Source organism: Brachyistius frenatus, unplaced genomic scaffold, assembly GCF_029030835.1.
Source record: "Brachyistius frenatus isolate BFR_SWC_R1_liver_20210118 unplaced genomic scaffold, ASM2903083v1 Contig_61, whole genome shotgun sequence".
In the NCBI taxonomy this organism is placed as follows: Eukaryota; Metazoa; Chordata; class Actinopteri; family Embiotocidae; genus Brachyistius; species Brachyistius frenatus.
In genome coordinates, this window is record NW_027210660.1 from 2300296 (window position 1) to 2315747 (window position 15452).

Sequence of the window (15452 nt, forward strand, 5' to 3'; positions counted from 1 at the left end):
CTGTTATGCTAACTCTGGCACATTGTGTTTCTGTTGAACAGTGAGCACTGTGCCTGTGAAATGTATAATAAAATATAATAAACATGTCTTGACTGCAGTCATGTACCGTGTTTTGGTGACACACTTACAGTCCCTGCTCTTGCTTTAAACAGCATCGGATGAACAAAATTTTTACAGTCTCCCAGTACTCTGCTGCCTGATCCTGTCACATGAAGCTAGTTTATATCTCCTACTAATAGGAAATAATGGAAAAACTGGTGGTAAACCTGTGGCCAATGGTGCCAGAAGTATAGCAGCAGATATGTGGAGGCTCAACCTCTTCTAAACTGGCAACAACCAAAATTAAATCTATCAAATTATAATCTATACAACTGAAGCAGTGAAACAGTAAAACACAACAAAACAAATGATAGATGAACTAGTTTTGAGTAAAAAACTATTTTTTTCCCCATGCTCTCATGACAGAGGGTATTTGGAAGTAACTAATGTAATGCCAGACCAAACAAATGACTGTTTGCTGTCTTTGCAGCAATCTGTTGACAGGTACTTTGGTTCCTTAATATTCTTTATTCTTTATTTCCTCATTTGCCTTTTAATACTCTAAAAGCTTCATTATACTGCCCAGGGGAGCACGAGTTATCATTTAGCTTAACGTTCCATTTCCTCATTCTTTACTTTCAGCCTTCAATTGGTTGGTGCAGATAAACAGACAGCACCTGTCATCTGTCAGGAGTTAAAACAGGCTCGATAAGTAATAGCAGCATTGAAGCTCAGCAATAAAAACCCATTGTATTTAGTCCCATGTCATGTGAGTTCCTCTCACTCTCTCTCTCACACACACACACTGCACTAATGTACTGTATATACAGAAGAAAGAAGCTGTTAGAGGAGAAGATCAGTGCCAGTCTCGTGTCTCTTCAGCGATGTAAGGCTTTTGCCAGCATCTGGTAACTTAGTTTAGCACAAACTTTGAAGTTGTGCTAAACTAAGATACCAAGCTGCTATAGTAGCTTCCACTTTGTGCAGATGTGAGAATCATCTAACGCTCAAGACAGTGAAGTATATTTCCCAATCGTCGAAACTTCTCCTTTAAAATTTGATTATACAGTTGAGATGTTGGGAGAATTCCATGCTGAAGAAACATGTTTGATCCCCACAGTGAAATTGTTCTTTTCCTTCCACCCAGCTACAGAAATCTGGTACAGCAAGGAATCAATGTTTTGCTCAAGGGCACTCCGTGGCTGATGCTTGCCAACATTAAGGCTTGAAACCAATTCCTTTCAGCTGATGAATGTTCGTCCTCCTCAATATGCCTCCCTGCCTCCTCAACGTGCTGTTGCTAAATCTTTAAAAAAAAAAAAAAAAAATCACTACGGAAATGATTAATTGACTCATTCACAGATTTTCTTCAGTATCTGTTGGGCCTAGGCAGCAGAATCATCATCCCCAAGTTGTTATTTTGTCTCTAGAGACACACCCCCTTCAAGTTACGCACGTGCGCACACACACACACACACACACACACACACACACACACACACACTGCAAAACACTACATACAGAAACACACACACACATACAAGACATTTACTAAATGAATCAGTCCTATCAAGATGAATGAGAGTGTTTACCCTTTGGTGTGCAGTGGATATGTGTGATAATTGAGCAACTTGTTTTCTAAAACCACTGCCATAGATTAAATATTAACAGGAAAAACATGAATGCTCTGCAAACAGCTTTCTGTTGTCTCATGACTTTCCATGCACATGAAAAATGCATGAAGTTTAGAGTAGGGTGAAACAATGTAATGAAATTTAAATATCTGTCCCCTTCAGCTTGGCTATTTCACTGGTCCTACTTCCTCTCTACAGACACACACACACACACACACACACACACACACACACACACACACACACACACACACACACACACACACACACACACAAATAAGTTCAATTACACATGGATGCTTATGAAATAATTAGATATCTGCAATTTTCGAATGCTAATTAAATGTACTCACCAAGCCCCAGACAGGAAACACGCAACCCAGATTTCCCCAGGTTCCTGTGTGGGAAAACAAAGCATGATTAAAAAATAACACAGCGTTATTTAGACTCGAGATGTCATCAGTCAAATGTGATCGCAATTAAAACACTTCTGTATGTAGCTCCGGGCCAACAATGAATTTATGTCGAATCAAAACCAAAATCTATGTTGTTTCCAACCATAATTTGAGAGACTGAAATAAAAAAGTAACTGTAAAGGTTAGAGTAGCTATGCCAAAAAAAATCAATTGTAATTTTACTACGCAGGGTTTCATAATAACATTGTTTGATATCTTCCAATGAGATTGAGATGAAAAGATTGTCTAAATCTTCAGGTCACCTTTATCACCGGCACTGAATCTTAACAGGGAGATTACAGGGGGAAGGGCCGATGATTTATTCTGTCAATATTGATCCCACCTTCTTTTGGTGCAGTTTGGTACTTTTTGAGAAGTGTTAGTCTTTGCCTTTCCTCAGTCAACTGTCACTTCTTTTACTCTAAGCATTCGACCTAGTCTTACAGCAGGGAGCACTTCAGTCCTTAGGCCTTTTACTGTTATTGTCTTCCCCACAAACTGCAGACAGCAAAGCACTGATGTTGTATTATATCAGCTTTCCTCAAGATAGCTCCTCACACATACACTATTTCTTTCTTAGCTCCCTTAATGTGTCCTCGTACCTATTAACCGTGCAATAATGTATGTCTGATCCTGATATATGTCTCCACCATAACAATTCAGTTACATCCAGCTGATCTGCAGCAATGCAGTGAGGCACTCCCAGCTCCCTTTAACAACATGGCAGATAAAGCAAGACATCAGACTTCTTGCCACCCCTGAGTCTCAACTCTGCACTTCACATATAGTTTTACAATCTGTGCTGCATCAAGTCCAACTGAGAAGAGATCTCATGTGGTGTAAGCATTTAATTGCTTCACACAGACAAAGACTGCAAAAGCAGATTGTTCTCCCTCCAGCCGCTACAGGTGTCATCCCACAGTGTAATGGATGTGAACCGTAGGTGAAAGAAAACTGTGACAAGGGAATCGACAGCCCTGCCACGGCAACCACGGCTGTCTGATAGTGGAAGTGATGCAAAGCAAACGCTGTAAAATTGAGACATGTTCCTTTGACACAATCTTTGAGGCCACATGCACACACAACACCACTATCGTAAGAGAAACGCTTCATTTTGAGAGAAGAATATGTCCAAATAGGAACAGAAGCAGCCTCCAATTATGGTCTGGGAATTATGCCGTCTGCTCGGTGTTGCAGGCATTTACTCATTGCAACAAATGGGGCTGTAAAAAATACCAGCAGTCGTTTTCTCGTGCCTGACCATTAATGGCCTGCGCCTGTCGAAATGATGGCGGACTAATTCTAGCCTGAGCTGTCTAACTGTGCCCTTAGCCCATTAAATTAGGTGTCCGAAACGGAAATGCATTAGTCATCAAGTCGGTGGTTTGACTGAGCTGCCAAGATTAAAGAGTAAAGCATATAAAAGAAAGTGTTTACATGTAAACATGGAGGGATTAGACACTTGTGGACTCATTGACGTGTTTTGATAGAGGCTTTGATAGCAGCATGACAGGAGAGAACCAGGAGACAGATGTCAGTGCTGTCACAAATCGTGGGATGCATTCTTGCCTCTAATATGGTGGAGGAGTTTCGATATTGTATCCTCCATCTCCCTGACGTATTACAGAGTGGGAGCCCTGATCCATGAAAGTGTGGAGGAAGGGCGGGACTGCAGGTTAGAAGTGTGTTACTGACTCAATCTGTGTGTGTTTGGTTGGGAGTTATTGAGGACAAACCTTGCTGATGTTGAGCAATGTTCATTGTGGTATTTATTGCCCGTTACTTCGGGTTAAGCGCCCGCGTAATGCCTGGAATAGCTGTAAATTGTATATACATGTATACATTCATTGATACTGTTCTCATGTTTACAGGAGCTCTTTTATGCACTCCCCCCACAATAAACAAGCTGACGACAGGGCAATTTAATTCCAAACAAGACTTTCTGCCCTGATGCTAACTCTTTTATATGGTGTTCCTCCATAAGCTAAAGCTTTTTTTCTGAGCTGCTTTCCTGTAAATGCATTATGCTGTCTTCATGACAGGAAAAAAATAAATAAATAACGTTCAGCAGCCGGAAAAGCCACCTTGCTTCTGCATTTTTTTTCTACAGTGTTTTCTGTGGAGTCAGGAAGCAGCAACATCGGCCATACCTGATTATTAACTCCAGAACCTGCTGCAGTTCATTAATAGATCTGTCCAGGTCTGGGATGTGGGTGCCAGCGGAGTCTCTTTGCTAAAGAAGCTAATGATTCAAGGGATTACAGCAGGTCATTTGCAACAAAGGGAGGACACTGAATAATTATGTGTTTAAGAGAAAATGGGTGCTTGTGTGTATGTGGGAGACAGAGAGAAAAAACAGGGCTGCTGTGATGTACAAGCAGGATGTACAACTATGCTAAATATTATAATCATAAATGGTAACATAAGTACACAAAGGAGAAGACGACTTGTCTATACAAACTTGCACATAAACAACTTTGCAGCCAATGAGTGTGGCGCGGCCCCTCATGCTTGGATGGTGCTCAAAAGAAGCCTTGAAGTAAAATGACAAATGAGTCATTTGATGACGCCCCCTCACACAAACCTGTCACCACTTATGAACATCCTGCGACCCTACTGTATGTAGCTGCTTCTGTTCTTAGTGGATCTCTAGTTGAAATGAAAATATCAAATTAACATCTGGCTGATATGTTGCTTCATATTGAGCTTAAACCTTTGGAGGAATGACCTCTTTGTGGGAGGATGTTTTTTTTCTTCCTGGAAGAAGCCTATATGGCTCTCCAGGCACACTGGGGCATTTTGATTCATTTCCTGACGCTGGATTGTTGAAATCAATATTGGTCAGCAAACACTTTTGTCAAGGTTATGAGTAAACAGATAAAACTCCTCACTCGCAGGGGATTAATGTAGACTAGGCAAACCCACACAAGCCAACCTTGATGGGCGGAGAGATTAGACTACACCCACCTCCTTGGTTCCCACCGCTCTCTCGATGGCAACCATAATGTTGTTATCAAAATAATTCAGTACAGGGGAGAAAGGCGGGTCATATTCTAAATATATCAAAACCATGTGTGTGGGCAGAAAGAAAGTTGGGAAGTGGAAGCAGGCACTTTGAGGGAAATAGATTAAGAATGAAAGAAAAACTGCAGCAGAGTTGCTGGGGGGGAAAAAGCGCTGATTAAGATGATGGAGATGAGATGAAGAGAGCGCAATAAAGATAAAGAGAGAGACAGAAACTGAGAGGCACTAGCAGCAGACTGAAGCTTGCAGAGTTGCAAGTCCAAGCCTAAAGTCTAAGCAGATCAAACGCCCTTTACAGATAAAGCATTCTATATGACAGAGAATGGGAAATAGGAAATGACAGCCAGCTCCCTACAGGGCTCTGCACAATGTGCATGTTTGTATGGTGTGTGGGGGAGTGTGTGTAATAAAGAGCCAGAGTCTGGACACGACTTTCTGCTTTGTTTTACCACAGGGCCGAAATCAACCTCGCTCCATTTTTTTATTTTTTTTTTATTTTCACGGAGCACACACAGATTCAACAAACACTCTTTAAAATGCTGTTCTTTTTTATTGTCTTCTGGGAGTTCATTCAAAACGCTCTGGCACTTCTTTTTCTTTCATTTAAATACACTCATGTGAGTGATGGGTCGATAATCTCAATAACTATTTCAGGAAGAGACACATGACTGATGCTAGTGATCTGCTGGTTGACCCTGTAAAAACATGTGGGCAGATCTGAAGTGGTTGATTCAGAGTGGTGTGGATTTCAGAGAGAGCGAGGCAACATGGACAACAACAAAAAAAGAAAAAGAAAGAAAGAATTCACACCATGATAAAACTTAGTGACAGAAAATACATGCTGAACATACGATATCTTGCCTAACTTCTCATGTAGACGGTCAACCTTTTGACCTCAAAGATCAGTTGGTGTTTTCTGTGACATTTAATTAGTGTACACTGTCATGAAGACGAGAAAGGAAGGCTCAGATAGATTCAGGGTTAGGGCTATCTGATTGTTTGATTTGTGCAGCTCAGTCAGCAAGCATCTAATCCAAAATCATTGTACTAAATTAGGATTACACACATGCTGTGGTGCTTTCCTTCTGTTTTATCTTTCCAATTATCTTTGTGATTACAGTCTCTTCGCAGAAGCCAATTAAAGATAAAGAGTAAAAATTGTGTATGCAAGGAAACACTTTAATAAAAACCATTGTGTTTCCAGAAAACCATTTTAGATTTGCTCTTTAATTAAAATGCAGTAAATCCATGCAAACTTCCAGATTTTTTTTAACTGAGAAGCTGTTTGGTTTTTACCGTTGTGGGCTTGTTTGGTCTTAAGGCAGCTCCATGCTACGGGGCTCCTGTTGTGCCATTCTCTGGCTCATATTATTAGATCTATACAGCAGAATGGCTGAGACAAGCTCTGAACTAAATGATGTTGGAACATAAAGGCATTCATGCTTTTGAAAGGTTGATGGAGACCTTTGTTGTGTGATGAAAAACTAGGCAACCACAGTGTAGCGGGTTCAATTTATAATAGCCACTGACTGGAAACACTGCCAAACAGTGCATCTCAGAGCAAAAGCAGCGTGATCAGCTCCATGACTGCAGAAATGCATGAAGTCATGCAAACAGACATCTGCACACACAGTAATATATTCAAGGTCTACTGCAAAACACAAACAAACACACAGACAAACAAAAACAAGGCAAATAATGATATAACTTGCATCTACAACAACAGAGGATCTGTGGTCAAGCAGACAGGAAGAGGTTGCATCAGTCCTACAAACTGCCTCTGTAATCACAAGCTTATATAGGCTTTGTTTAAATTCATTTAAGGATCTGTTGTACAAAAAGATGAGGATTTCTTGCTCACTAACTTCTTAAAAAGAATCTACAGTGATGTAATCAAGATGTCCTTGACTGAGCTGATTAACATACAGTAACAAGGAAGTAGTTTCTGACTTTGACAATAATATAACGCAGGTTATCAGTAAAGTTCCATACTGATGAGATCTAAGCAGAAGAAATCCATCCTTAGCTGTCGATGATTTAGGAGACTCTGGAGAAATGATAGTGTCTAGAAAAAGTCACTTACACCAGTATTTTTGCTGGAAAGTCTGATAGCCCGTTGCTTTGTTAAATAGAGGGGCTCTAAGAGGAAAAGATTTTTAATTAAAAGGATCGAGCTGGAGGCATAGCAGACGCATCCATGAGTGCAAGAATGGCATTCACTGTGAGGCGGCTTTACGCAAACAAATGGGACACAACTCCGATAGTTTCCTCCAAAACTTCAGCTCAACAGTATGAAAAAAAATGACCAGAATGAACCACGTTTTTGGACTATTCCATATGCACAAAAAAACCCATTTCATGTGACGGCTTTACGCATTACTCACACTGTCGACACACAGCCTGCATCCGCAGGAGTCAACAGGAGGGATTTTTGCATGCCCATCTGCAGCACAGCTCTGAAGCAACCAAGCGGAACCTTCCCCGAACCTTCTGGACTGTCAAAAGGCCTTCTGCTGTCTAATGACCGTTATGAACATCAATCCGGGCAACCGAAGGCCTCCCGACCAGGAACCAGAAATCATCTGCAGCACAACTTGTGAAGCAAAGAACAGCATGTTTTCTTACATCACATATTTTGGCCACTGTGCGTGCTGTTTGTGGGTTTGTATATTATTTGAAGAGTAAGAAGAGGTCAAACAGCTTTGAAAGGTTGCAACCAGGGGGACACTACAATTAGAACTACATTATACTTGGATCGCCATGACAACGAGAATGCTGAGGGTGGTGGTATTATTAGTTTATGCTCGCTTGCGCTGCACACTACATCTTCTGCTTCAACTTGCTACGCCTTCAGATGTTCCCATTGTGGAGCCTCAATGCCGTGCACATCAGATGCACATACAGCACATGCGCTCGTGTATGTAATGCGATGTGCGAATGCATACGCCCACAAGTGCTCACACTCTCATCATTGAGAAGATTCCGTGATAGAAGATCACAGAGAAAACTTGAAAGAATTTGTTCAACACAGATTTAGTTGTGGAATTGGCATCACTTCAAGAGAAATAAATTCCCTGTCAGATAGCGTCCAAAGCAATGCAAGCTAGAGGTTTGGCTTCTCCAAACCTCTAACATGCATTGCTTTGGGGGAAACAGATAAAGATAAAGATAAAGAAGAGAGAAATAATAAATAAATCAGACAAACAGGGAGCAGAAAGGAGACGTGACAGATGAGATTTTTCATCCGATATTTGTTTCTCTGTGGTAAAAAAGGGGGATTTGCTGAAGGCTGGATAAAGCTTTACTGCCAACATCATCCACTCATTTTTACAACTAGCTACACAAGGGATCAAATTGTTCTTTCTTTCCTGGATGTAACTTAAAAAAAATTTTTTTAAAAAAAGCTGCACAGTAGATTTGAAAAAAATTCAGCACAATTCCCAAATCAATCTTACGAAATGAAAAAAAGAGAAAAGTTTGTAAGCTGTAAAGTAGTTTGTAAGCTGTAAAGTAGTTCTCACAGCGGAGTCACCGGGCTTTTTTAACGCTGAAAGCAGATTGAAGTTGGCCATTTCAGTGTTGTTATGGAAACGAGATGAGATTGTGTGACAAGCAGACACTTTTCACATTTAGCTGCTCCACATCCAATCTGCCCATATTCTGCTAATTGCCTCTTTTCTGTGAACTGACCCGAGTGCCCCAATTTTCTCTGTCAGTCAGTCTCTAATTCTCCGTGTCTTCAAGTCTTTTTGTTCTTTCTTTCATCCCTCCTCTCAAACTCCTTCCCTTCCCGTCATCCTCTCTCTTCTGTGTCTCCCTCTCGGTGTGTCTCTTGATCCCAACACTGTAAACGATGATGTCACCCTCTCCAGTGAGTTAACAGTGTGAGGTGAAAACTACTATTTTGCTCCTGCGGTCTGGGTTAAGAGCCCACTCACTGAGATAAAGGAGCATTGTTTACTTGGCCCAGCCTGGTTACAACTCCCACACAGACACACATGGAGAGCACTGCCGCCCGGCATCGCTCACCGTCACTGTCACACTTTTCACTTTCCTTATTGAGAACAGTCAAAGTCTTAAAGTGAGCCCTTAAAGATCGAACTCAGGGTTGAGGCACAGACTGCATATTAGCCATAATATAATTTATGTTTCACAACTTTTTAATCTAGGAGGAAATAAAGCTTGGTGTGCCTGAAGAAGTTTATCTTTCTATCTGTCTATATTACCAGGTCAAAATACATTATCTCTGTCTTTCAATTACACATGCAAGCACTTAAATTAAATTGTTCATTTCTGAAACTCTTGGCAATCCAAACAACATAAACTGTCCCACATCATAGTTTGCGCGCGCACGCACACGCGCACACACACACACACACACACACACACACACACACACACACACACACACACACACCATCCCACTCATCACCTGTCACTGCTCATACATCTTCATTTTGTTTTCTACCATTTTTCCTCAATATTATTTTGTGTTTTCTGTCAGATGAATTTTCTTTTGCTCACAGTCAGGATTGTGGCCGTCTTTCACGGCACACATTGAGCAGAGGGGAGAAGACTGAACTCACTGAAGTGAGCACACCTCCTCCTTCTACCTCACTCTCCTCTCTCACACAGCCTCCATCACCATCAGTTTACGTACCGGTACTTCATGCCGGTGAGCTTGCCGGTGGACTCCTTGAGGTTGTGGTGGTAGCGGTGGGTGAAGGAGCCCAGGCTGCGAGCTATCAGGGCCACCGTGCGGAAGCGAGCCCTGGCCTGGCTGGCTGTGTTGGGGCTGGTGGCATTCTGCTTGCTGTGCTCGCCGTTACGCGGGGCCTTCAGCCCGTGGTCCGTACATGCAAAGGACACCTGCATGGCTGTTGGCAAAGGCCACTACAGCCACTCCAAGACAAACAAGGCTTCGTTTGCAGCCTTAAAGTGCTTAAGAGTGTTTTTTCGGTCTATTGAACTTAGATTTTGTCCTGGTTCTTGTTCTTGTTATGTGAAGCTGAAATTCAGCGGTCCGGGCCAGCTCTTTCTGGTGCTGCTGAATCTCATGTGGAAATCACAGGAAGGAATGATGGGAGCACGAGATTATTCAGTTTCTTTTGAGAGAAGAATCTCAAACTGGTGTTTCGTCAAGATCGGATATGTCAGGGGTGCAGTCCTGGCCGGTTTGTGAGGAGCTGAGACGTGGATCCTGAGCTGGTCGGACTCCACCTGAAAATATGAGAGAGGATGGAGATGGAGGGAGAAGGATCAAGAGGAGATAGTGAATGAGCCTCTTAAAAGAGTCATCCAGTGGAGAGGAGCACTTGACTAGAAGAGAGAAAAAAAAAAAATCCTGACAGATCTAAAAGAAACAATCCTGCAAAACATCTTTGTATTTTTTTTTCCCATGCTGTTTTCCTCAGTTCAACGCCTCTTGCTCACATCTCTAAGCTCCTTAGGCGCAGCAATGTGTAGAATGAGCACCATTCTGCCCTAGTTTTTCTATCTCCTTTTTCTTCGTCTGTCCTGCTTCATTTCCCTCACCCCTTTCCATATTTTTTCCACTTTTTCTTCTCAAATAATGACTCTTGCTTTCTATTTCACTTAACAAAGTCAGCCTCTGCTGCCGCTAAGCCTTTTAATGAAACATCTGGAGTGAGGAGAGTAACACTGCACCACTACAGTGTGCTCTTGACACTGTGTACACACACACACACACACACACACACACACACACACACACACACACGATCAATGACACTCCGTCACTCATGTCACACCTCTTAAAAACAAGGTCAAGCTTTCACAGAGCCGCGGATGCTTGCAAATAAATGCTGTACATGCACAAATGTTGTCCGAAAGATAGCAGCATTCGCTTCGACTCACAGCACACACATATATACTGATATAAGTGCTCTTACACACACCGACTTGCCAGGCGCTCTTTGGGAAACAACGATGAGGCAGGAGGAGATTCTTGGTTGACGTCCGCTCTCCGACTGCAACTTTGCGAGGGGATCATGTGGTGTTACACGGAGAGCAGAGGTCCCGCAAAGATCCGCATCCCAACGGAGGCAGCGTCTCCCACAGCTGTCCTCAGACCCAGCAAGCAGCCTCTTCCCGTCTCCAAAGTTGTCGAGCAAGTCGCAGAGCTTTTATGGTGCCCGGCTTTGCAGCAAGAGTGCTCTGTTTGATAAAGGGACCCTGGAATGGTAATGGACAAGCAGAGAGGAGGAGGAGGAGGAGGAAGAAGAGGAGGAGGAGGAGGAAGAGAAAGGAGGATACATGGTACCTCACTTCAGGGAGAGGAGAACAGATGCAGTGAGGAAGCGAGGAGCGGCGTGTGTTGAGCGTAGAGAGAGTGAGCGGCTCCCTGAATGAGGGAGAGAGACTGTGTGTATGGGCTACCGGCTCTGACTGACTGGCTGGAAGAACTGCAGTGTTTTCCACTATGGCGCCACACACTCGGGGAGAGAGAGAGAGAGAGAGAGAGAGAGAGAGAGAGAGAGAGAGAGAGAGAGAGAGAGAGAGAGAGAGAGAGAGAGAGAGATTGTGAATGGAAAGCAAGAGAGCACCGTTGATGTGACTTGATGTCTGTGTTCATTTACTTAAAGAAATCCTCCTTCGGCAGGAGGTGGAATTAAAGCTGGTTAATTACAGTAACATAAAGTGGACATCACAGACACCTGTAAAAAAAATTTTTTTTTAAATCAGCCTAACAGCGTTTACGGTTTTGTTCAGCTATAGTTCATTGCAGTCTTGTAAGGAAGACCTTCCCTGACGAGAGCAGATGTTAAATACAGACCGGTTAAAGAGGTACAGTGAATTAAAGCGGAAATAAGTGTTCAAGCGTAGCAGCGTCTCACTTTCCTCCCCACTGAGCAGTAATGTGACAATGCAGGATTTCATGGTTCATTGAACATCCATACACCTCGAGGCCGACGTGGCTTTATTTAGATCGTTGTGATTGCATTTAATAGCAGTAGACACTTATAAGACTCAGCTCAGGAGGGCCCCGTCTGTTTTAATTTTCTCAACTCTGATTTAAGTTTTTTTTTTTTTTTTATTATTATTATTTTTACAGACGTGTGGAAAACTCCCTCCGGCGCCTCTTAAAACATTATGCAACTGTTTTCACATCTGTTTCTTCCCCCCCCCCCATGATGAGGAAACTGATCTTGGCGTGCACAAATTGGCGGAGTGCACCTTTTAAAAAAACGCAACCTTTTAGAAAAACCGAGCGAAGCTGCATCGGTTCTGGTGTGCTGCCGCTTCTGCATCTCCTCCAGCCTGCTTGTCTGCCTTGCGCGTTTCCGTTTGCTCGCCATTGCTCTGGAGAGGTAACGGCGCGGTCTTTAATGCCACCGGCACCTCAAAAGGCTTCACTTTATTTCGCTGTTGATCCCGTTTAAAAGTGTGTCAGTCAAAAGCGTCAGCCGGAACTGTTACATTCTCAATTCCCAACAGGTCGATGATGCCGTTGCCCCGAGGCAAAGCGCTCGGCTTTAATTGCTCCGGTAAGAATAGAGTTCTGAAACTTTATTGCAAAGGCACAAACCTCCGTGTACGGTGAGTGCGCACACGGTGAGATGAGCAAAGCGTGATGCTGCACGGAGAGACTGATAAATCCCTTTAGAGCAACCTAATCCTGGATTTCCAACAGTTCAGAACATCTGTCACCGTAGCTTGATAGCGCTGCCTGCGGTTCACCGAAACATTGCATCTATTAAAAAAGATAGCAGGGCTTTTTCTTTATCCATAATGCCAAATAAAGTAACATTAGATTTTTTTTTTTTTTTTTGTCACATAATTATAGCCTTGTAAACAGTCTGCTGCTTGACTAAAAGATTTCTGTGTTCCACATTTTACTGTCGCGTTCAAAAGCTATTCGGTGTCTAATAGATGGGTTTTCTTATCAACACTAACCTCCTGTTGATAAAATGAGATAATGAAAGGGGGGAAACCTTTCCAAGCAGTCTGTGACGTCACTGCTGCAGCAATCCTTCCTCTCTCTACTCGATCACTTCTGAATATTTCTCTCCATCCCTCTTTTTGCAATATCCCCCCCCCCCCCATCTGTTATCTCCTTTCTCTCTTCCCCTTTTCCATCTCTCCGCTCTAAATCACCTTTTACGCCAGCAGCCCTCCTCGCTCCGAGTCCAAAATCTTTCCTCTATGCTGCAGATTAGACCGGAGGTGCAAGTCATTGTGATGCGTTGTGCATACAACACCACAGACACCGGAGCATCGGTTGTTTAATTTGCCCTAATAGTGTGCTACTGGCTCTGTGTAGACACAGTGCTCACAGTTATGAAGCACTACAAATTTCACTGCGGACCGGCAACATGCATGAACGACTGATGAAGCAGCTCAACTCTGAACGTGACATGAGGGGAGAAAATGAGGTTTCGACTGAAAACACGAGATCATCGTGACCAAAACCATCCTTCATCATCACAGCATGAAAACCATCCTTTCTGTCACCTACTATATTATCACATTACCATAATCAGCCCCCTTACTACTATCACCGTGATTTTCACCACTGCAATTATGACAATTCCCATCATTATCGGCAGCATCGTTATCAGGCCTGCTTCTGACAGAACCTCATCTCGGGTTTGATTCCGCTGCATACAGTGACGCTGACTAACGCTGACATCTTTATTATGTCAGCTCCTACAGATGCCTAGTGACCTTATGAGGATGCCCAACAGGCATGAGGCCTCAAAGTGGGGTATTGAATGATAGAGGGAAGTGAATGCAGGTCTATTTATCTCTAACGGTGAAGCACTCAGTGGTTCATAGATTCAGTATTGATGAAAGATTTGTGTACCCGCAGACTGTCAGCCTCTTGATAAATAACTTGCGAGTACACTTCGAAGTTTTAATGAAACAACATTTGCCTTGGGCAACAGCTCAACCTAAATGAACCGGGGGATGGATCACGTTTATTTGTTCAGAGTAAAACATGGCCTCCCTGAGGTCATTGCAGCTTTATCAGTTTCAGGTGCGATGCATACAGTTTTGTTTTCGGCCAATTAACTTTTTAATGTCATTGTAATCAGCAATTATGTTACTACTATACCAGAAAGGGTTACCATTAAAGAAAAAGTCTGACATTGTGAAGTAAGCTTTTCTGCAAGTGTTTACATAGGGATGTGTACTTTATGGCATCAATACAATCTGGTATCCAAAATGCCTTGCCATTCAGTATCAAATTCCAGTGGCTACATCCACACTAATAAGTTTTCATTTTAAAATGCATAACTTTTGCCATGTTTAGGCAGGAGTAGCTAAATCATGAGAGTCAATGAGCCAATACATACAAAGGCTCTACTTGGGTGGTAGATAGTCACTTGGTACTTAGTAGCTCTAAAGTCAAATAATTAACATTGTTAATATTGATTCAGTGCATACAAAAATTAAAAAAAAAAAAGTAAACATGACAAGTAGATAGTGTTTTTACAGCAAAACTTCAGATTTTGTGAAAAACCTGTTTATTTGCTTTCTTGCTGAGTGTTAGATGAGGAGATTGAACCAACTCTTTGCGCCTGGACCCGAATTATGAAACTACAGCCAGCAGCAGGCTAATTTAGCTTAGCACAAAAGGGGGGGGGGGGACAGTCTGCCAAATCCAACCCAACCAGCACTTCTTACACTAACAACAGTCGTCTGTTTTGTGCACAAAAACATAAAAATGACCAAAACAAACAAACAGAAAATAGCCAAAGCAGGCTCGAGATATTTCCACTGTTTATGCAAAGTTAAGCTGATGGTCTCACGGCCTTTGTCATTTATCATGCAGACATTAAAATAACATCAGTCCAGCCACTATACCCTACCAGTTTATCACAGCAACACAACACAGCAACTATGGAAACTGTCATTACATTTAACAACTGATCATTGCTGTTCACTTGCTGATTACTTTCTTGCTGCTATGACTTAAACATCAAGTCTTTTTTTTTGTATTATTACTTATTCATATGCTCCGTCTTTCTGCAGTACTGAAACTGACAAAGTCACTGAGCACAATTTTTCTAATGGTGGCCTCATGTGCCTTACACATCGAGTCTAATTACAGAGGGGAATTAGTGCTCGATCCCGCAGTGCCATGAAGGACTCTTTCTTATCAGGAAGTGATGAGAGTATTAGGTATTTAACAGGACATGGACCCTCTTGAGCTGTATTAAACTTTAATCCTTTCTTCCAGTGGTTTATAAATGATACAAATTGGAGGGAATTGACAAACAGGCTGTTGTTTACCCTAACTTGGAGACAGATTCACACTTACTTGAGCAGATGG

General features: G+C 42.4%; 1 protein-coding gene across 2 annotated transcripts in view; it reads right to left on the reverse strand.

Annotated features, from left to right (window-relative positions):
• kcnab1b (potassium voltage-gated channel subfamily A regulatory beta subunit 1b) overlaps positions 1 to 11701 on the reverse strand; it is a 31599-nt gene extending 19898 nt beyond the window's left edge. The window contains exons 1-3 of one of the 2 annotated variants that reach the window (XM_069706240.1): positions 11071 to 11701; positions 9813 to 10372; positions 2027 to 2070 (exon numbers count right to left, since the gene is read on the reverse strand). In XM_069706240.1, coding sequence (XP_069562341.1) covers positions 2027 to 2070; positions 9813 to 10027 — 259 coding nt within the window. In that variant the 5' untranslated portion in view covers positions 10028 to 10372; positions 11071 to 11701. Of the gene's footprint in view, positions 1 to 2026; positions 2071 to 9812; positions 10373 to 11064 lie in introns of both variants that reach the window. The other variant, XM_069706241.1, reaches the window with a different exon arrangement.
• Positions 11702 to 15452: the final 3751 nt, after the last annotated feature.